This window comes from Talpa occidentalis, unplaced genomic scaffold (genome assembly GCF_014898055.3).
Source record: "Talpa occidentalis isolate TD23 unplaced genomic scaffold, MPIMG_talOcc4v2.1 talOcc4.13, whole genome shotgun sequence".
Lineage (NCBI taxonomy): Eukaryota > Metazoa > Chordata > Mammalia > Eulipotyphla > Talpidae > Talpa > Talpa occidentalis.
The window spans coordinates 230,520-251,010 of NW_023601322.1; the positions used below are offsets into that span (position 1 = coordinate 230,520).

The 20,491-nt window shown below is 69.6% G+C and overlaps 1 protein-coding gene across 2 annotated transcripts in view; it reads right to left on the reverse strand.

Moving 5' to 3' along the window:
- Nucleotides 1-405: 405 nt before the first annotated feature.
- NFATC1 (nuclear factor of activated T cells 1) overlaps nt 406-20,491 on the reverse strand; it is a 44,654-nt gene continuing 24,568 nt past the window's right edge. Inside the window, exons 9-10 of one of the 2 annotated variants that reach the window (XM_037508386.1) lie at nt 17,804-18,144; nt 480-514 (exon numbers count right to left, since the gene is read on the reverse strand). In XM_037508386.1, the coding sequence (XP_037364283.1) occupies nt 512-514; nt 17,804-18,144 (344 nt within the window). In that variant the 3' untranslated portion in view covers nt 480-511. Of the gene's footprint in view, nt 515-17,803; nt 18,145-20,491 lie in introns of both variants that reach the window. The other variant, XM_037508387.1, reaches the window with a different exon arrangement.

Consider the following 20,491-nt stretch of genomic DNA (forward strand, 5'->3'; position numbering starts at 1 on the left):
TGAGGCAACGGGATTGTGTGTCACATCAGGAAATCCAAAAGCAGGAAACCCATGGAGTGTTCTCAGGACGCAGAGCTGGCAAGCGCCCTCCTGGCCGGCGAAGGGAGCAAACCTGGCGAGGAAGTGCTTTTACAGCGTGTGCTCCTGGGAGCACGGGCGGCCGCGCGGGCGGAGCTTGGTCCGCAAAGTAAGGCACTGGCGTCCAGGCCGGCGTCCAGGCGGTGGTGGGGGCGGAGGGGCCGGCCTCGCGGGCCCTCCCCTCCCCTCTCACTTCTTTCTTGAGATGAACTTTCCTTGCGAAGTCGGGGGCCGCGGGGTGCGGCCCCTGCTCGGGAGCGACTTCTCTGCGGGGCGCGGGCCGTCACCGCCGCGGCCTCAGGGGACCCGTGCTGGGCGGAGCCGCGAAGTCCGTGCTGTCCCGCCGACCCGCGCCTTGCAGCGTCCCAGCGAGCCCGCCGCGCCCGCTACGAGTGGACGTGCGCGCTGGAGAGGTCGTTGCGTATTATCTCGTTTACTGTAAGGAAGGAAAGGGACAGCGTCAGGGGGAGAAGAGTCGCGCGGCAGGAGCGGCCAGCACCGCGGGCCCCAGGGCCCTCCACGAGAACCCTCACGCGTGGGGGGCTCCGCTGCCCCTGGAGGCGCCCCAGCCAGCAGCGCCCGCGGCCCAGGGGCCCGGCTGCAGTCCAGGGGCCGGTGGAGGGAGCCTCCAGGGTGCCGCCCCGGAGCCGCCCGGTGGGCGCACACCCAGGCCCCACGCCTGCTCGCCGGCGCCGGCAACTGGAGAGGTCTGTGGGCCCCGCCCGGCAGCCAGCCTTGGCGGCGGAGGAGGCCGCCGGGCGTCCCGAGCCCCCTTTGTCTGGGGCCCTGCCTGTGTCCACCGTCAGCCTGTGATTTTTGGCAGCCAGGGAGGAAGTGAGCCAAGCTGGCGAGGCCGCCGCCGGCCAGCTGCTCGCACCTCCCGCCCCACCTGATCCCGATCGCGCCCAGATAGGGGAAGTGTCGCTGGAGCTGCCCCGCCGGTCCTGACACAGCGGGGGCCGTGCATGCGCGTCACGGAGCTCAGAGCCCGCTGCCCAGGGCCGCGCCCCCGTCCAGACCGGGGCCAGGCTTCTGCAGAGGCCGTGGAGGCCCAGGGGCCGCGTCCTGCAGTGGCCGCGGCGAGCCTTTCATCGCCCGCTCCCTTCCCGGAGCTCCCTGGCACCCCTCCCCCAGCCGTGAGGACCGTAACAGCAGCAGCGCGGTGGGGGTCCAGGAACTGTGTCACGGGCGAGAGGGGCCTGGGCTGTGACCTGCACCCGTCCTGCCCTCCGGCTGCCTGCGGTGGCACCGCGGGCCCACGTCAGCCGCCCATGGAGGACACACCTGGGCCCCTGGGGATGCAGGGAGGCCCCACCCCTGGCGAGCAGCCTCCTGGCCCTGGGGAGGGACCCCCTTCCTGGGGAGGGCACAGGAGGGGCGCCCAGCTGGGGCGGGTGGAGGGGGGCGGCCTGGGTGTGGCTGGCCCAGGAGCACAGCCCCGGGGGTGTGGCCGGTGGCCCCGCTGCAGCCGCAGCGTCCCCACAACACTCGGGGCGGTCCTGGCGGCCCCGGGGCCCTGAGCCCTCTGCAGACCCTCTGGGCCCGGCAGCTGGACTCTGGCCGTCTCTGCACGGACCGCAGGCTGCCGCACGGCTGGGACCCCAAGGCCAAGCTCCGGGACACAGCAGACACGGCCGCGCCCCCATCCTCCTGTGCGTCCAGTATGGGCAGCGAACAGTCACCAACCCTGAGTCCTTCAGGGCATTTTCTTAGGGAGCGGAGCGGCGGCCAGTGCAGGACCACATGCCCGTGAGCAGAGCCTGCCCTGGGGCCGCCCCTGCCCGGCCTGGCCATCCGCTCCCGGGCGGCCTCCATGCCACCTGCCCCCACGGGCCCAGCTGTGTGGGAAGGTGCTGGTCAGCCCCGACCCTCAAGCACGGGGCACCTCCAACGGGAGCCGCTGTCACGGAAGGTGCTTCCGCCGGAGCTCGTCTGCCCCCGCCCCGCGGGCGCGAGGCCGAGTCAGTCTGTCCTCCCTGACACGACGGGTCTCAGGCCAGCGCGGCCACAGCCAGTGGGGGGGTGGAGAGGGTGAGGGTAACACCAACGGGCCTGGGGGGACAGTGGGGGGCCCGGGGCAGTGCAGGGGAGGGCGGGGCCCTGGGTTCGCAGGGCAGTCGGGGGACAGCAGGGGTGCTGGGGCCCGGGGGACAGCAGTGCTGGGCCGGGGCGGGGGGCTCTGGGGCGGGCTGCCCGGGCCAGCGGCCGGGAGCAGGGGAGGCCGTCAGGGCGGCTGAGGCCCGGCTCCTCGGTCCCGCCGACCACAGGAAAAACAACATCTGTTTGAGGAGATAAGGGGAAGGAGCCTGGCGGTGGGGCCCCCACCCTGCCCCCACCCCCGCGTCACCTGAACCAGGGGCCGTGGGCGGCGCTGAAATCACTCAGCATGTCCTGACCACCAGGCCTGCCTGGCTCCCCTGGGACCGGCTGACCCTGCCCGCGGCCCCACTGGCACGGTGGACAGCTGGGCCCCCACGCCAGGCCGGTGCCCTGTGGCGGGCGCCTCGGGCCTGCCCTTGTGCGCCCTGCTGGCGGACGCAGTGGCCACAGGCCGCTCCAGCCACCTGGCCTGGCACCTGGGCGCGGCCCTGCCCTGCCACTGCCACCTGGGGCTCCCCGCACCCGCCCTCGGGGCGCCCGGCGGGGCTGGCGGGGCGTCCCTCCCGCAGGCCGCCCTTCCTTCCTCTTCCGTGAGGTCACACGGCCCCCCGGCTCCCTGCTCTGCTGCGTGGGCGACGCCCACGGCCCTGCGGCCTGTTCTCTCCACTGACAGTTTCCACCTTCCTCATCAGCTTTTCCACCGGCCCAGCCGCGTCCTCCCCGAGGCCTCTGAACTGCAGGTGACATGTGACCGCGGTGGCGCAGCCGAAAGAGGAAGCTCGGCCGTCAGCTGCCCGCGGGGTGTGGGCGCCGCGGCCGCCCTGCGGGTTTCCCCGATAGCTCATTTTCTCTAAAACGCTCCTCAGGTGGAAACTTGTGTTTTCCCCCTAAGCCTATGGTTTGAATCTGGGGTGCTGAGCCCTTGGCGCCCCCAGCCCAGGGAGCGCGCCCCGCTCACATGCGCGATGCCCGCCGGACACCTCCTCCCGCCACGGCCAGGAGAGCGGGGCGCCCGGCCGCTCCCGGGGGTCCGCCGCGGGCACGGGGTGGGGCTCGGGCTGGAGGCCCTGAGCCAGGGGTGTGCGGGGCCCTCTGCGTCCCGGTGGCTGAGTGCGGCCGCGCCTCTGACGGGCTCCGGAGCCCGGGGCCAGCGCCTCTGCCCTCGTCAAGGGGCCTTTCTCGGTTCAGCGTTTGCCGCGTTTCTCGCCTGCGCGCAGAGGAAGCGGAGGGAGGCTGCGGGGCCTCGTGTGCGGGGAGGCCCGAGAGGCCGGGCGGGCGGCCGGGCAGGCGCCGGAACCCAGCCGGCCCCGCACACCCCACCCCCGACCCTGTGTGCTCCACGCCGGCAGGACGTCGCCGAGGGCTGGGGCAGCACCGGGATGTGCCGCCCGCGCTGCCATCCCCGCGCCACGGTCTCTCTCTGTGGCCCTGACACACGCCGTGGCTCGGCCATTCCGGGGCCGGCTTCGGTGCCCACCTTTTTGGGGGAAGGGGAGAGGCAGGGGGGCAAGGGACCGTCTGGACCGATACTCGGGCCAGAAACGTCACCCTGATGCCGGGACTCGGGGTGCACACGGAGCAGCTCTGGCTTCGCAGACCCCGGCGCCCCCGTCCAGCACCACGTCGGGCCACGTCCCAGCTCAGAGGCCCGCGGCGGGGCCTGTGCCATCCCCACGTCTGCAGAAGGCCGGGTGGCCGGAGGGCCCTCGGGACGGACACTGTCGTACGGCCTGACACCCGGGGGTCTGCCGCCCACGCCAGCCAGGCCGCTCCTGTTCGAGGACCCACGGCAGCCCGCCCGGCCCCCAGAGACCCCTGCCTGAGCTCCGCCCCCCCTCCCGCGCCCAAGCTCCTTGCCCCTGGCCCCCAGCTCCACGTCCCCCGCCCCCGGCCCCCAGAGACCCCTGCCTGAGCTCTGCCCCTGCCCCCCAGCTCCAAGCCCCGCCCCCCACCTCGCAGCCCCTCACTGTCACTGCCATTATCTCCCGGCCCAGGCCTGTCGTCGCCCCACTTCCTCCCGCCTGCGCGGCGACAGCCCGAGTCTGGGTGGGCGCGGACAAGGCCTGGGCGGCGACACCAGTATCACTCGGCCGAGGGGAAGGTGACGCGGAGGCAAGCCCAGGCCGGACAGCTGCGTCCCTCAGATCCCAGGACGCCCCGAGCTGCGGTCACAGTGCAAACACCCCCAGGCCCAGCAAGGGCAGGAAGGTCCCGCTATCTGGGCGTCAACGGCGGGGCCCCCCACCTCCTGGCGGCGCCCCGGCACCTGCACCGCACACCACGTCCTCCTAGTCGCCACCAACAGGACAGCAGGGCCAGTAGGAGGGGCCCCGGCCCCAAGATGCCCAAGACCCTCTCCCAGGATGCCCGCTGGGGTCTGTGCCGGCGGTGGGTGCAGGCTGGGCCCCCCGGCCCCAGGACTCTGCCCAGCGGGGCCCAGCGGCCTCCGCCTCCCGGGGAGAGCAGGAGGTGGCCCCGGTGTGTCTGGCCGGCCAGCCCGCGGCACTGTCCCTCACACGCCGGGGCTTCGTCCCCTCAGGAGCTGGGCGCCTGGTGTCCTGACGCTGGGGCCGGGGGCAGGGCTGTGGGCCAGGGAAGCTGGGGGGCGCCGTAGAGGCTCCTCCCACTGCGGGACAGGCCTGGTTGTCAGGAGCCAACGCCACCCATGTGCACCTCACGCCAAGTCGGGGCTCCCTGAGAACACGGGGCCCCCACAGGCCTGCCAGCTGTGCCCCAGCTCCTGCACAGGGACCTCGACCGGACGTCTGGGTGACGCTGCTGGCCCTGTCGGGAGCCGGCTGGCCCCAGCTTCAGGAGGTGGACTTGGGCTTGCGGTTGGTGGGGTGGCTGTGGCCCCCGCTTTAGGATAAAGCTCGGGGGAAGCCCACGAGGGCCTGCCAGGCCAGTGACCTGCTCTGGCTTCTCACGGGAGCGCGTCGGCCCAACTCCACAGGCGGCCTCGTTGGCAGCGTCTTAGGGCCACAGGAGAACCGGCCGGTCCAGGACTTGTTAAAATCGGGTTTCACCCACCAACTCAGCAGGCCCCCCGGGGGGTCCTGGCCTTTCCTGTCCCTGCAGCTGCCGGCCCTGTGCTCAGACAGAGGCCAGGAGGCCCCCCGGGGTCACCCTCGCCCGCCGCCCCGGGAAAGCCAGGCAGCTCTGTGACGAGCAAGTCAAAACAGGAAGCGCATCCTCCCAGCCTCGCGCTGAAAGGTCACTTAAGAAGGCACTTGTGCTGGTGTCGCCTGGGAGGGTGGTAATCGGGGTGCAGGGACCCCCGACAGCTCCCTGAAAGTCTGCCCTTCAGGGCTGGCTCCTCAGGAGGCCCAGGTTCCTGCCCAACCTGCCATGGGCCCGGGCGTGGGCGGCAGCCCCGGGGACTCTGCTTTCCCGGGCAGGGGCTGCCGCGTGCACGGTTTCGTTATTGCTGAGCTCAGCCTCTGAGTTTTCCGCTTGACACGGCTGTTCAGACGTGGCCCCGGCTCGGCTGTCGTGCTGGGGTGAGCGGAGCTCGGGGCCTGCCACTTGCGCCCGCTCTGAGCCGGCCGATGGCCACGGCGGGGCCCGCAGGCCGGCCTGTCCACCTCCCCGGGGCCGGGAGGGCACCGGAGGGGCAGCTCTGACCGCCTTGCCCGTCGCCTGGACGACGGTGTGGCCACCCTTTTGTGGCTTTTCTGTGTTTTGTGAAGTGGAAAATAATAGTTTCTCAAGTTTCGTTAAAAAGTAAGTTCTCAGGTGTCCTGGATCTATTTCAGCCTTCACTTATTTTTGCCTTTTTAATCATAATAAGCCACTGCCCGGGGGCCTGCTATTTCTGGAAGGCGCGCGCGGGACGGTGAGTGACAATAAGCCACGGCTTTAATAAAACATGACCCTCCCGACGGGAAGTGGGCGCAGCGAGCACGGGACCATCAGCCATTAAAACAGAATAATTTCCTACCGTAAGCGCCTGCTTCCTTATTTAGCCCGAATCCTCCAAGTAACGGGGACGCCGGCGTGGAAACTCCCTGTCGCGGGGAGCGGCCGTGGACGAGGGGGTCCCGCCGGGAGCCTCGGCTGCGGCCGCCTGGCTGACCTATTTTTATCTCTGGCCAGGCTCTCCCCGCCGTCCTGCCCACGGAGCATCTGCCCAGGGCTGGCTCTGTGCTGCTCGAGGATCTACCCCCCAATCATGAAATTCCTATTCAAGTGGAATTACCTGAGTTGAAAAGATGAGATTTTTAAAGTTCCTTTAACTTAAAAAAAAGAAAAAGGGGCCTCCCTGGGGGCGCAGGGGTTGGTCTTAGCCTGAGAAGCTGTCCGCAGCCTCTGTAGCACGAGCCCGGTGGCGGCCGCCAGGGAGCTCCCCACAGGGCGCGGCAGACCCCTCCTGCCTCCCCGCGGCTCCCCTCAGCAGTGGATTTCAGTGGATCCGCCTGTTCTGCTCCCCACTCTGTGTCTGGTGAATCCTCTCACCGCCACACTTCTGGCCTGCACCCCAGCTCTTGTGTGCATAAAAAAGAGAAAGAGAAAAAGGACCAAGACTGAGGCCAAGGGGTTTGCTGAGGGCAAACGGCATCCCAGGGCCCCGGTGGCTACTCTGAGTCTGGGGGGGTCGCCACAGGCTGGACACGCAAGGGCTGCCCACTGGCCCTGTCCTGAGGCTGCGCTGGGGCTGGGGAGCCGCGGCTGAGATCCTGGGCAGTAATTTCAGGCAGTGCTTTAAACGCTGGAAACCTGTCCTTGCACCCTCGTTTGGCTCTGAGGGTGCCGTGGAGAGAGCCCGGGGGCCTGCAGTGGGCCACGGAGAAGCTAGTGGGCAGTGGGGGCCAGCAGCTAGGACAGCACCCCGTCCTTGGCCACCGCAGGGGGCATCAAACACGTCACCCAACCCAAGGCCCCGGGTGCACCTGTAATCCCCGGCCACCCCCCACCCCGACTTCTGGCCTACACCCCAGCTCTTGCATACATGTAGGGTAAAGAAAATGTCAGGCTTTTCTGCCCTTCCGCCATCAGGATAGATGATGGATCCTTGTCCTGAATGCAGGCCTGATGGCGGCACCTGGAATAGGGTGTGGGCACAGGTAGATGGGATTCAGCTGAGCTAAGACTGTGCTTTTAAGAGCGGCGTCACGGGGACGCCAGCAGCAGAAGCTGAAGGAGAAGCAGAAGCAGAGAACGCCAGAGAGCCCAGATAGAGTGAAGGTTTGCTGGGGGCTGGGAGGACTGCCAGCCTCCCAGCCCCCCTGCCTGCCACGTACCCGCTGAACCCCAATAAAAGACCTGCAAAACCACTGAGGACTCTGACTCCTCCTTTACCCGGTCTGCATGGGATCAGAAAACCTGCCCTGTGCCCAGTCCTGCCCTTTACAATACATTAAAAAAAGAGAGAAAGGGCCAAGGCTGAGGCCAAGGGGCCCCCGCTGCCCCGCCGCACACTCAGCTGCCTGCTCCGGTCCAGCTGCCCGGCGCCCTCAGCCATGGCTCCGGGCCCCGCACCCCAGCCCCCGCCTCCGGTCCCGGGCCGCCCAGCGCGCCCCAGGCCAGAGTCCTGGCAGGCTGCCGGCACCACGCCTTGCTGGACCCTGGACAAGGCTGCAGGGGGTCATTCTCAAAATGCCAGATCTGGACACCGACAGGAGGGGCACAGAGGCCAGTGAGGACGCCTGAGCCTGGGGGGCACCTGGCTGGACCTGCTCTGACCACCCTCACTCTGGGGCCGGCGCCCGTCCCTGCTGTACCTGCGGCAGCCGGAGCCATCCCTCCTCACCACCGGCGTCCAGGGGCCACATGCAAGCAACTGAGGCCACGGGGGAGGGGCCCGGTCACCTGCACTGCCCACCTGAGCGGGAAGCACGTGCGCCTGTCCGGCCCCGGCCCCTCCGGCACCACCTGTCGGCCCTTGAGCTGAAGAGCCAGGCCTGGCTGCTCTGCCCAGCTGGCCCGAGCCTCGGGGCTGCCCGGGGGGTGGCCAGTCCTCCCACAGTCCCCGAGCGGCCGGCCGTGGAGCCCGGCCCGGCCCACGCGTCACAGCCAGTTGGTGAGAGGCGGCGGGAGCCTCGACGGTGGGCTCCCGGCCTAAGCCCCACCCTCCCCGCATCGAGGGGGCAGCCCCGCACAAATGTGCCTCTGGGGCTCAGGTGTCGGCCGCCCCACCAGGGTCCACCCTGAAGCTCAGTTTGGGCCCGTCCAGATCTTGCCTGAGCTCAGGCCGTGGGGGCTGGCCCGTGACAGGGAGAAGCGGCCCCGGGGAAGGGCGGGGCCGCTCAGCAGTGGGGGCAACTCGGCCACACGGGCAGGCCCTGGCAGATGACCACCTCCGGGAGAGCACAGTGGGCGGCCAGGACCCAGGCCGAGGGGCTGCCACGGCCACGGGGAGGAAGACCCTTCGCACCCAAGGAGCCAGCACCCGTGAGTGACCCCAGCCCCTTGGAGGGGCAGTGACGGGGCTGTGGGGGAGGCTGACGGGGCAAGGTGGACAGCAGCTTGCAGGGGGCAGAGGCCACGCGTGCTCCGCCAGCCAGCCTGGGAGGCAGAAACAGGAAGTGGGTGAAGGAGGCAGGAAGAGGGGGCGGTGGGAAGCGTGCAGACAGGCGGGGGCAGGCGGGGGGCAGGGCAGACAGGCGGGCCAGGGCAGGTGGGGGCAGGGCAGGCGGGGGTGGGCAGGGCAGGCCGGGGCTGGCACCGCGCCTCGTGGGAAGCCCAGCCCCCCACAGCCTCTGCGGGAAGCCCAGCTCCCCACGGGCCGGCCGCTCCCAGGCGTCGGGGGCCTGCGCCCCCGGCCGCCGGGCAGGACTCAATTCTACGGGCTCGAGACAGGAAACAGGAGGCTGGAAACCTGGCGTCTCGTCCAGTGGAAACTACCATTTCCATCCCAGCGAGCGACAGAATCGCAAAAAAAAAGCCAGACATTCCAGAGGGCAGGTGAGGAGCAGCCTCCTCTCTGCTCACGCCCCGTCCACAGCCAGCGCCGGCCGCGACAGGCCACCCGCCCGGCACACGGTCCGCACGGCCGCCGGGGCCAGAGCAGGGGCCAGGCCGCCCGCCCGCGCGCCCGCCGTGCGCGAGAGGAAATGACTCCACTGTCCTGGGAGTCTGGGGGCCCAGAAACGATCTTAAATCCACAAAAGCCAAGTCCTGTGCGCGGAGCGGCCTGCCGGCTCTGGCCTCACTGCAGCGTCAGCAGGGCCTGCGCGTCGGGGGCTCGGGCCTGGCAGCGGCTGCCACGGGGGGCGGGGAGCGCCTGAGAGGGGCCCGAGTCTGGACTGGGTGCGCCCCCGGCCAGCAGGAGCTCAGCCGCCGCCAGAGGCCCCTGGAAGGGGGTCCTGTCTGCTGCCTGCGGGAGCGAGGGTCCTCCGCGCTGTCCTCTCGGCTCCTTGCCGGCCAGTTCAAGAAGGACGGGGGTCGGAGGCGGCGGGTCCCCTCTGCTTTTACACCCACTGGGCTCTGGGGCAGGTGGGCAGCGGCCAGCCTGCAGGGGCGAGGCCCCAGGATGCCAAGCCCAGAGCCTGACTGTTCCTGTTCCTCCCCCACGAGGGCTGGGGGTGCGGGCGGTGCTGCCTGGCCGGCCACCTCCACCTGGCCCCGCCCATGGCGTCATCGCCTGCGCCCACGCCGCATCTGGAAGGGAGAGGCCTGTCCCAAGCTCGGGCTGAAGACACGCAGGCTGAGGCCTCAAGCTCCGCGGCCCGTGGGGCCCACGCCAGGACACAGCTCGGGTTGGAGGGGCAGGGACGCCCCCCAGGGAACACGCCGTCAGCGCTGCCCAAGGATCACAGAGCGCAGCACATGGGGCCTGACCCCGCCGACACCCCGCCAGGCACTGACCCTGAACTGCCCACTGGCACAGTCCAGCCTGCACTGGGCTCGAGACCGGAGACCTGCGTGAGAGCCGGGCTGGGCCGCCACGGAGCTGCTTCCGCAAGTTTCACAGAGGAGCAGAGCCCCTGGCCGGGGGGACCCTCCGGGGGGGCCTGCCCCCCGCCCCGCTCCAGCTCCACTCACCCCCCGTGCCCTGTCCCCTCGCCCCCGCCAGCCACTCCCAAGCCGTCTCTGCAGAAACGGCCCTTGGGTCCTTGGCCAGCCCCCGCCAGGGGCCTCTGGGGCTGTCTTTTGGTTCTATGAAGGTATCTTTTGAAGCACAAAGATTATAATTTTGACGAGGTCTAATTTATCAGCTTTTTGGTTTTATGGAGACTGTGTTACGGGTCATGCCTACATTTCTGAGATGTTCCTGCCCGTCCCTGACCGCTCCACCGCCTCCTCGCTGCCCACGGTCAGTCCTGGTGACTGTTGCGCCCGCGGCAGGTCACGGCTCCAGCCCGTGCGCCGCGGCCGTCCTTGGCCCCCGCCGAACGAGCGGGCGCTTTGTTGAGAATCGATTCAGCGTGAACGGAAGGCTTTGCTTCTGGACTCTGCTCCTGTCCGTCGCCGTCTGGACCGCTGCGCTGTGGCCCGGTGCCGCCCTCCGGCGTCTTCCCTGACCCTACGCATTTTAGAGTCGTTTGTCAGTTTCTGAGCACAGAGAGCCCCTGGGCTGTGGCAGGTGCCCGCGCTGACCCTGCTGGGCCAGGCCCGGGCGTGGCAGCCCCGGCATGGCCTGGTCGGTGCGGGGTGTCCTCACCCGCCCACCCATTGGCAGGCCTGTCCCTGCTGGTGTCCTGCCCAGTTGTTCTGCCCATTACTGAAATCTCCAGCTGCCACTTATAAAATTCTCCCAGTTTACGTCCTTCCTGCCAGTTTTGTTGCATCCAGTACGGGGCTGTTAGACACAAACACGTATTCTTGGCCCCGACCTTTTGTCTGATGTCAGCGTAGCTGCCCGCTGGCCTGCAGCGGCCACTGTGGTGAAGGCCCCGCCCTGTCCCTCTTGGCCTCTCCCTCTTGGCCGCGTCGCGTGCCGGCGGAGGGCTGGGTCCTGGGGCCTCCCCATCCGGCGTGGCGGCCACTGCGTGTTGCTGCGTTTAGCCCGCTGATGCGTGGGGCGACTCTTGAAGGAGGCGCCCGGGCTGCTCCCGTGTGGATGATCACTCAAATGTTTTTGTTTGCCATGTATTTTAAAGTTATTTTCTCAGTGGTTTCTTAGCGATTACACTTTGCACCTTAAAACAACCTGTTCCGGGTGACGCTAGCTTATTCCAGGACCACAGACACGCAGCCCCGACAGCTCCGGCCCTGCCCGCCCCTCTCTGCCATCGCTGGCCAACGACACCGCCACGTCCTACAAGCCCACGACACAGTGTCATAACCACTGTCTTATGTTTCCTTTAAACCAGGAGGAAAAGGGTGTTTGAAGAGGCCGTGCCTCCCTCTCCCGGCCTTGCTCCGGCCAGCGCTGGCCCCTCCGCGGGCGCCAGGAGGCCCGGCCCGAGGCCTCCTCCACTTCCCGTCGGTCGGGTCTGCTGCTGCAATTCTCCGTGGCTGCGCTTACCCCAGAATGAGTTTATTTCTTCTTCACTTTAAGGCCCGTTTTGGTAGGTTTAGATTTCCTGGGAAACAGCTCTTTCCGTCAGCTCGTCCACGCGTCCACCGCCTCGGGCCATGGTCGCGGCCGGGAGTGGGGCTGGGGCCGGCTGGCCTCTCCCACGCGTCTCTGACGCTGCGTATGTGGCCACGCGAGCTCAGGCCGGTGTCCCACCACACGCGCCCCTCATCAGATCTGGGGTGTTCAGCCGGGATTTCCTCAGGTGACCTCCTGCCCCGCTTCCTCGTCCCTCCTCCCAGGCCCCCACGGCGCACGCCGCGCTCTTCGGGGGTCCTCCGCATTCTCTTTCCTTTACTCTTTTTTCTGTCTCCCCAGCCCCGAGCTGAGTCTTCTGTCGGCCCCGAGCTGAGTCTGCTGCCGTTTCGCGGCCACTGCTGATGTGCTGCCCAGCACCCTGCGGGTCTCACCTCAGCTGTGCCTCAAGGCCCTGCGTTTCCACGTGGCTCTTGTTTTAACAAAAGTCTCTCCTCTGTGTCCTCCGTGTGGTGAGCCGTGGTCACTGTGCCTCCCTCATCCTCTGAGCAGTTTCCTTTCGTGCTTCCAAAGCTCCACGGCAGCTGAGAGGAGTCTCCGGTAAGCCTGACCCTGGCACTCGGGGCCGGCTGAGCCCAACTCGGGGCACTTGGGGCCGGCGGAGCCCACACTTAGGGCACTCGGGGCCGGCTGAGCCCAACTCGGGGCACTCGGCTGAGCCTATGGGTCAGTCTTTCCAATAGTTTCCTCTTCTTTGCGAGTCTCATGATCTTTCTTCTGAAGACGGGGTGCATCTCGCCGTGCTGCTGGAGCCAGACCCCCTCCCCGCATCCCCATGAGTTGTCATTTCTGGGGACTCTTCCCCTTGTTGCTGCTGACTGGGTTAGCGGCTTCGGCTCTGCAGACCCGCAGTCTCTGCAGCGTGTGGTCAGCCAAGTCCCGTCCCCTCCTTCACAAAATTCTCGTTTCCACATGGGAACTGTGGTCCCGGCAGGGCCTCGGGGATCTGCACGCTCCGGGCACCGGGCGGGAAGGTCTGCAAGCGCCGCAGCCCTCCGGGTCCAGCTCTGCCCAGGAGGCCGGTGTCTAAGCTGCCTTCCGTGGCAGTCTGCAGTTGCCTCGATGTCCAGTTCCACCCACACAGGCCTCAGGGCAGCCAGCGTGGGGGGCTGGGCCCTCCTTCCTCCGTGGACGACGCAGCCTTCAAGACCCCGCGGCCTGCGGGGGGCTCCCCAACTTCACGTGCCAACCTGCTGGCCAGGCTCTTACTGCCCAGTGGGGTCACAGCCCCGCAGCCCCGACAAGCACAGTCCCAGCACGTTGGCTGGACCCCACCCGGGAGAGGCCTCTCCAGGGAATGGACGGCGGCTCAGGCACCCCCACTGAGGTCTCCCAACAGAGCCAGGAGGCCCAGAGGCCAGGACCCCTCGCTGAGAGGCCGCAGCTCCTCATGGTGCTGGGGAAGCCCCAAGCAGAGGGGCCGATCCTGCTCCCTCTGGAGTGGACGCATCGCTTGTTCGGCTTCCGCTGACATCCAGGCTCTCGAATGACTGATTGTGAGTCTTGCTGGTATCTTGGTCGCTTTGGGAAGAGCTGATCTTCATCATCCTGGACGCCCTGCCCAGGGCCGTCTTCCTGAGGGGTCAGGGAGGGCCGCAGTCAAGAGGCAGGAGTCTGCGGTGGGCGAGATGCTGCCACACACTCTCTGGCGGGCAAAGCAGCTCCGGCCAGCAGTCCAGGCCCGAAGCCCAGGCCTCTGCTGGCGTCTCCGCGCTGGGGCCCTGGTGGGAGGAAGCCCCGGGCAGCGGAGCCCAGCTGGACTGCAGCGCCCTGGCCTGAGCGCTGTCACCCCAGGAGGCCGTGCTACTGGCCACGGATTCCTCCCCATGAGAGGGGCTGCCGGCAGGTGTGGGCGGGACAGGCAGGGCTCCGGGCCCTTGGGGTGCTGACTGGCCAGCACTGAGCCTGTGGGCAGGCGCTCACCGCTGCTCAGGAACCGCCTGCAACAGCCCTTGTGCCAGGACGATCCTGTGCCCCGGGCCCTGGCCGGGTTCTGGGGAGGGGCAGGCGTCCCCCTCGCGCTGCCCCCACTGCTCATAGGGACACAGGCGACCCCACGTGGGCAGAGCCTTCGCTGCCGGGTCAGCCCTGGCAGAGCCTGTCCCCAGCTGGGCCTGTGAAGGTGGCCACGGGGCTCAGACGCCTTGTTCCCGGGCCCCCCCTCTGTGGCAGGCCCGGCTGTGGCCACTCTGAGAACAGGCTCCTGAGTGAGAAGCTCCGCACCTCCAGGCCTTGGAGAGAGGAAACGCAGACTGGCCAGGGCGCCGCCCGCACTGCGCGGGGACATGCACGGGGCCGGAGGCTTCTGCGGGGGCAGGAGGAAGGGCTGCACCCAGAAGGGCGTCCCAGGTGACGGCCGCACGGTCTGCGCCTGCCCCGGCCAGGCCCAGCATCCCAGTCACACCTTCTGCTTCTGCTGGCCCCGGGGCGGGCCCCAAGTGGCCCTCAGGGACTCTTGTCAAAGTCCCAGGGAAGCTGCCCAGCTCGCCGTGGTCCCTTCCCAGATCAGCCGCCCCTACGGTCTCCGCTCACAGCAGGCCCAGCGCAGGCCGATCACAGAGGCAGAGGGCGGGCGGCGGGCAGCAGTCGAGTGCCTTCGTGCCGACGAGAGCACGCGTGGACACCCCGACGAGAGCCAGGCAAGCCCCGCGGCAGAGCCCAGACCACGGACACCCCGTCCCCAAGGGCCCGCCAGCCCGGCCCCTCCTCGCCTGCCCCCACAGACTCCCCGGCCACCGCCCTGGACATCCACACGACGGGTCCTCCACCCCCAATACCGGCCCCGGGAGCCCAGCTGGCCCGGGAGAGAGCCCCCCACCCTGTCCAACCGACGGTGTCCATGAGCGGGCTGGCCGTGGTCCACCGGCACAGCGCAGCACGCGAGCCAGCGTCCCCGAGTCTCTGCACCCACTGGCCCGGCCTGCGCAGGGACACGCCTGTCTGGGGGCCGCAGCCCGAGCCCCCCCGGCCGCCCTACCCAGGAAGAAGAACCCCCGCTTAACGCCCGGCCCCGCAGCCTTGGGACTCGGTCTCCGACTGGGCGCCCGGCCAGCTCCGTAAAACTTTCCATGAGGGAAGCTTTTGTTCTCTGCCGGCAGGCCCCGGCAGGGAGCGCGCGGGAGGAGCACACGGCCGCCGGTGCCGCCCGTCCACCTGCCACTGTGACCACATGGGGGCTGCAGGGCCGAGTGCGGGGCTGGCGGGGCCGGGGGCGCGGGCCTTTCAGGTGGGCCGGCAGCACCCTCAGGCCCCGGCCCCGTGCGTGACGGAGACCACGGAGTGGGCGTGAGCGCGAGCCGCCCACATGGCACAGCAGGGGGGGGCCCCGGGGAGGGCGACTCCGGGGGGAGGACCCGGGGAGGGGAGGCCCTGAGGAGGGGGGCCCCTGGGACCTCCATGGCTCAGACCTCCACAAAGGGCCACTCACACCCGTCGCAGGAGCCCGGCGGCCTTCCTGCATTTCTGAGCTGCTTTGGCAACGCGGGGCCGTGGCCCCACATCCCCCGATGAGTCCTTGTGTCCCTGCGGGGTCCAGACCCCGGGGCCGACGGTTCAGCCTCCCAGACGCCGCCGAGCCAGGGATCAGCTGCGACTGACTCCCCATGGCCCGAGAGCAGGACACCCCTGGGCGGCACGGGCTGCACCCCGGCTCCCCACCCTGCGGCACTGGTGGCCGTCCACGTGCTGGCCCATGCCTCGGGCGGCACCCTCGGGCCCTGAGCCATGCGGGCCCGACGTGCCCCCAACTTCTGGGCAGCGACACCTGCCCTGCGGGTGGGACTGGCCACAGCGACATCCTTCTGGGGCCCCGCCCTGGGCGTGGTGTGGCTGGCCCTGCTGTCCACCTGCTGCTCTGCAGGTCCTGCTGCTGGACGGCAGGTCCAGCCCTCGGGCAGCGGGACTCCGAGAGGAACACGGGTCCCTGCCAAGGCCCCGGTTCCAGGACCCGGCTCGCAGGAAGGCCCGGCAGGGGTGTGGCAGCTGGCCTGGGGCGCTGGGCCTCTCCTCCGGCCCCTCAACTACCAGAGCTGCTGCCAGACCCCGTGTGAACGGCCCAGGGCCAGGTTGGCTGCCTGATGCCCACCTTGAGCTGTGGCTTCTCCTGCCCGACTCAGCTGAGACAGATGCGGTGGGGCTCCCCCCACCCCCGGACCCCCGCCCCGCCCAGCAGGGCTGCCCCGGGCGCGGGTGGCAGGACTGGCCTCTCTGCGGACGAGGAGGAATTAATGAAACATGGGCTGAAATTGGATTACTCTGGGCTCCGCGTAACTGAACCAAGAGGGTGGGGGGTGAGAAGAAGCCCCCGCCCCAGCCTCCCCAGCCCCCCAGCAGCCCCTGACCCCAGGCCAGGCCCACACACCAGCGAGGTAGGGCAAGTGCCCGCCCGCTGGAGCCTTCCCTGCCCCCAGCCGCCGGCCCCCACCCTGCCGGACACGCCTCTCACCACCCACTGCCCAGTGCCAGGTGGGTCAGGGCCCAGCAGCACTCTCCGCTGCCCCAGGGCCCCCGTGAGACACCCAGACCCAGGATGGCAGGTGCTGGGCAGCGCTGGCTGCTCCACCTGCCCCTGGCGGGGACGCAGCACCCTGCAGCCCCCTCTGCTCGCTCAGTAGGACCCGCCCACGGTCCTGAGGGAGCCGGAGCCTGGCTCGGGCTGTCAGGGGAGGCGCTGGCCACTGCGGCCAATGGCCATCCCCACAGCAAGGGTGTCCTGGCTGCCCAGAAGGAGCCACTACAGCATCCAGTGGCCACCTCCTGGGCAGTGCGTCCGGCCTGCAGAGCCTGGGGCCCGAGTAGCAGGAAGCCTGGGCCAAGGGGCTGCACAGCCTGGTAAGGGCTCCCTGGGCAGGCCCGCGGGGCATTCCCGGGACACAGCCACTCCCTCGAGCCGGGCTGCACACGCCTGGTGGCCAAGGCTCGCCCCCGGGGCTGGGTCACGGCGGCCAGCACTCCTCACGGCGTGGACGCATCCACCACGTGCTCCTCTGCAGGAGGCCGCTGGCCAGCTGCCTGACTCCCACCCCGGCCAAGCGTGAGGGCCACCCCACTAGCACGACAGCAACTGGGCCCTGCAGACGTGGCCAGGAGGGCCCGAGGCCCCAGGACAGCACTGGGGCCGTGCGGGAAGATGACCCAGCCAGAGGGGGAGGAGCACACGCTGGGTCACGATGAGACGGGGCCTGAGGCATGGCTGCTGACCGGGCAGACGTGGCCTGAGCCAGCTCAGGGAGGACGCGGGGGGCGGCGGGCGGGTGGCCTTGTGGGGCTCCAGGGTGTGGGGCTCCAGGCCGGCTTCCAGGGTGTGGGGAGGGGTCAGGCCACGGGGCCGGCCGCACAGAGGGGTCTGCTGCCTGCGCTTCCCGCACACCCCTTGCCTGCAGCATCCTGGCCAGCGAGGGGACACCGCAGCTCCCGACTGACCGCTGCAGGGCAGGGCCGGCGGCTCGCCTGCACCGGGCAGGGAGGCCGACGTGGTGTTTCGGGAGGCGGGTGTGGTTTTGCACGCTGGCCGGGGAAGCCGAGGCTCCGGCCTCCATGTGGACACCCGGGCAGGCGGCGGGTCAGGGGCCTCTGTGGACCGTCTACTCTGCACTGCACCGCTGTCCCGAGCAGTGAGGCTCTCCGGTGAGGCTGGCGGCACCCGCGGGGCGGCCGGCATCAAGAGCTGCCCAGAACACGCGCTCGCCGCCCAGCAGGCCCTGAGGGCTGGGCGCCTGGACGGCTCTGCTGAGCTCGAGGCCTGTGGGTGGGGCTGGCGGGCGACGGCGCCAAGCCCTCCAGCCCCAGGGCATTCCACGCCGCTGCCGGCCGCTTGCCTGCACACCCTTGCCGCGGGCACCGCGGCACTTACCGTCGTCCAGGTCCAGCTGGTCCAGCTGTCGAGGCTCTCGCTTGACCGCTACGGGGAGGGGGGCCAGCCCACGACCGCCGTCCTCACGCGGCGCGGACTGGGCGGGGGGCGCGCTGCGGGGCACCTCGGGCGGCTGGCGCGGCTGCGGGCCCGGTGCGGGCGGGCGGGCGGGGCTGCGGGGCTGAAACAGGCGGCTCTTGGGTGACGGACGGCGGCGCGAGCAGGGGTGGCGGGGACAGAGCTGCGGCCGGAAGCAGGGCTGCTCGGGGCGGACTCACCTGGGGCTGCAGCAGGGCGGGGGGCGGCTGGGGTGAGCCGGGGTGGGTGTCCGGGGCCGGCGGCTGCAGTCCGAGGTGGCAGTGGCCGGGGCTGGCGGCGCCCGTGCAGGTGGCGGGTGACAGGTCGTGCAGCTGCGGGCTGGCGCTGGGCGGCGGCGGGGCCAGGGCACTGCGCTGGGGGCAGGGCGGGAAGCCGGGCAGCAGGCAGGCGCCTGGCTCGGGCAGCAGGGCCAGCGGCTGGCCGTAGCAGGGCCTCAGGGGCGGGCTCAGGCCCTGGCTCGCGGGTCCGTGGGGTAGGACAGGCTCGTACTCGTCGGCCGGCTCCGTCTTTATGACCGGGACTGCGGGCGGGAGAGGGGCTCGGTGAGTACCGTGCACACGCGCGCGGCTCCCGCCACGCCCTGCCGGCCGAGCTCCGCCCGCTCCCGCCCCTGCAGAGGGCGTGTGAGCTGCTGGCCCTGAGGAGCTGCAGCTGGATGAGGGCCGCGGCGCAGCTCCTGGGTGAAGCCGTGAGCGAGCGGTGTTGCTCTGGACCCTGGGCCCAGCTTCGGGGCCCAGAAAAGCGGAGGCCCTGGGGCCGCCGACACTGCCTGGACCATGCACCGCTAGACATGCAGGAAGGAGCCAGCAGACACTGGCGAGTGTCGGACGGGGGGCTGGGCCCCCACAGAAGCCCTTGTGGCCCTAGGGTTCTTTCAGCAGGAGCTGGAGGGCTCCTGGTCGCTTCTGGAACGTTCTCGGGTCCCTCCCTGCTAGAACGCTGATGGGCCGAGGGCTCGGCTGGAGAGGGGGCCTTGTGGTCTGCCAGGCGCAGAGTCCCTGCACCGGCCTCGCCTCTGCTCTGGTGTGGCTCCTGTCTGGCTCCCTCCTGGGCCCAGGTCCTCTGGCCTTCATGTCCACTTGCCTCCAAGTGGCGCAGGAAGGCTGAGAGGGGAAGCAGGCCGGGGCTATGTGGCCGGGCATCCTCGCCGCAAGCCAGACCTGGGGAGTGCATTGTCAGTCTCCACCCGGGGCGCCAGCACCGGTGTCCAGGGCCTGGCCAGCGAGCCTCCTGGGAAGGGCAGGGCTTCTGTCTCACCAGGGCACCACTGGTCAGCTCTGGACGGAGTTGGCCGGCAACCAGGAGGCTGAACGACCCTATGGACAGGTCTGTGTGGCGTCCCGGGGGAGGGATGAAGCCCCTGCCGGGGCCAGTGCTGGGAGCCGGCCTCAGCCCGGCGGGAGCAGGATGGCGTGGAGCCTGGAGCAGGGCCTCGAGCTCACGAAGGGCAGAGCCGCAGGCCCTGCAGGGTTAGCCAAAGCCTCTGACCCTGGGGCGCCAGCCCCAAGATCCCACTCAGATGAAAAGCGGGGGCCAGGCAGCCCCCCATGTGCAGTCAGGGTGGCGGCCCCACAGCTGGCGCGAGGGATAGGTGGTGGCTGTGCCACTGCGCCGTCACAAGCTGGACATGGCGACACCCCGCCTGCCCCAGAGAGACTGCAAGCCCAGACCTGGCCCAGGCAGCCCCGGGGGGCAGGTGCTACACTCGAGGGGCCTGGGGACAGGGGTCCGGGAGAGAGGCGCCTCGTCTGTGTGCTCCCCTCTGTGCCCCTCCACCTTCGCCTCTGGGCGCACCTGAGCACAGGGCGGGAGCCACAGCCTGCCACCAGCTGCGAGTCGGCCCACGGGCTCCTCTGGGCCTCAGCCTCCCCGCCACAAGTGAGGGACGGCACCCCCTCCTCAAAGGTCGCGGCAGACACGCCTGTGGGGACACTGAGCGGCTGCAGAGCCTGCCCCACGGGTCTGCAGGAGTGCCCCACGTCCAGACCGCTGCCCCAGGTCCCCGAACTCCCCGCCCAGGCCCCAGCCCTGCAGGGCGCCCGAGGCCCGGCCTGGCCCCACACGCAGCCGCATCACACGTGGCCGACCTGGCCTTGGCCATCTGCTCCCCTTGGCCGGCAGCCCATCTAGGGCCCCCACAGCTCACTCCCGTCTGCTGGGGGAGGGGGATGTAGAGGCCGGGCCTGACCGAGGAGCCCTCGTGCACCAGGTGGCAGGGGGCCGAGAAAGTGACCACCTGGAGTCGCCAGGGCCTCGCGGGCACGGCTGGAGACCCCTGCAGACTCTGGACGCGGTGGGCTTCCCGGCCACCGCCCTGGCTCCCTGTGCTGGCGAGGGGCCCCCTGCTCGCCCGGGCCCGGCAGCCGAGCCCGACAGGCCCCGCCCAGCACCAGCAGCTCACACCAAGGCCCAGGCAGAGCCCTCTCAGAGCTGCGCGTGGACACAGCCACAGGCACGGCAGCAGCCAGAGGTGGGAAGAGCCGTGTGGACACACCCGCCTGTGTCTGTGCATGTGTGCGAGGCTGGTTGGGTGTGCACGGACCTGTGTGTGCGTGTGTGTGCACACCTGTGCACACAGGTGTGTGCATGTGTATGTGTGTGTGCGTGTATGTGCACACCCATGCTCACACACCTGTGTCTCTGTGCCCATGTGTGTGCATGTGTTTGACATGTGTGCTCATGTGGCTGTGCGTGTGCCTGTGCGCACACACATGTACAACTGAGGCTGTGTGCACACATACATGTGCAGTCTGCATGTGTGCACACCTGTATCTATGTGCACACGTGTGTCCAGCCTGTGTCTGTGCACGTGTCTGTGTGTGCATGCCCATGGCTCCGTGTGCACGTGCACGTGCACGGGAGCAGGT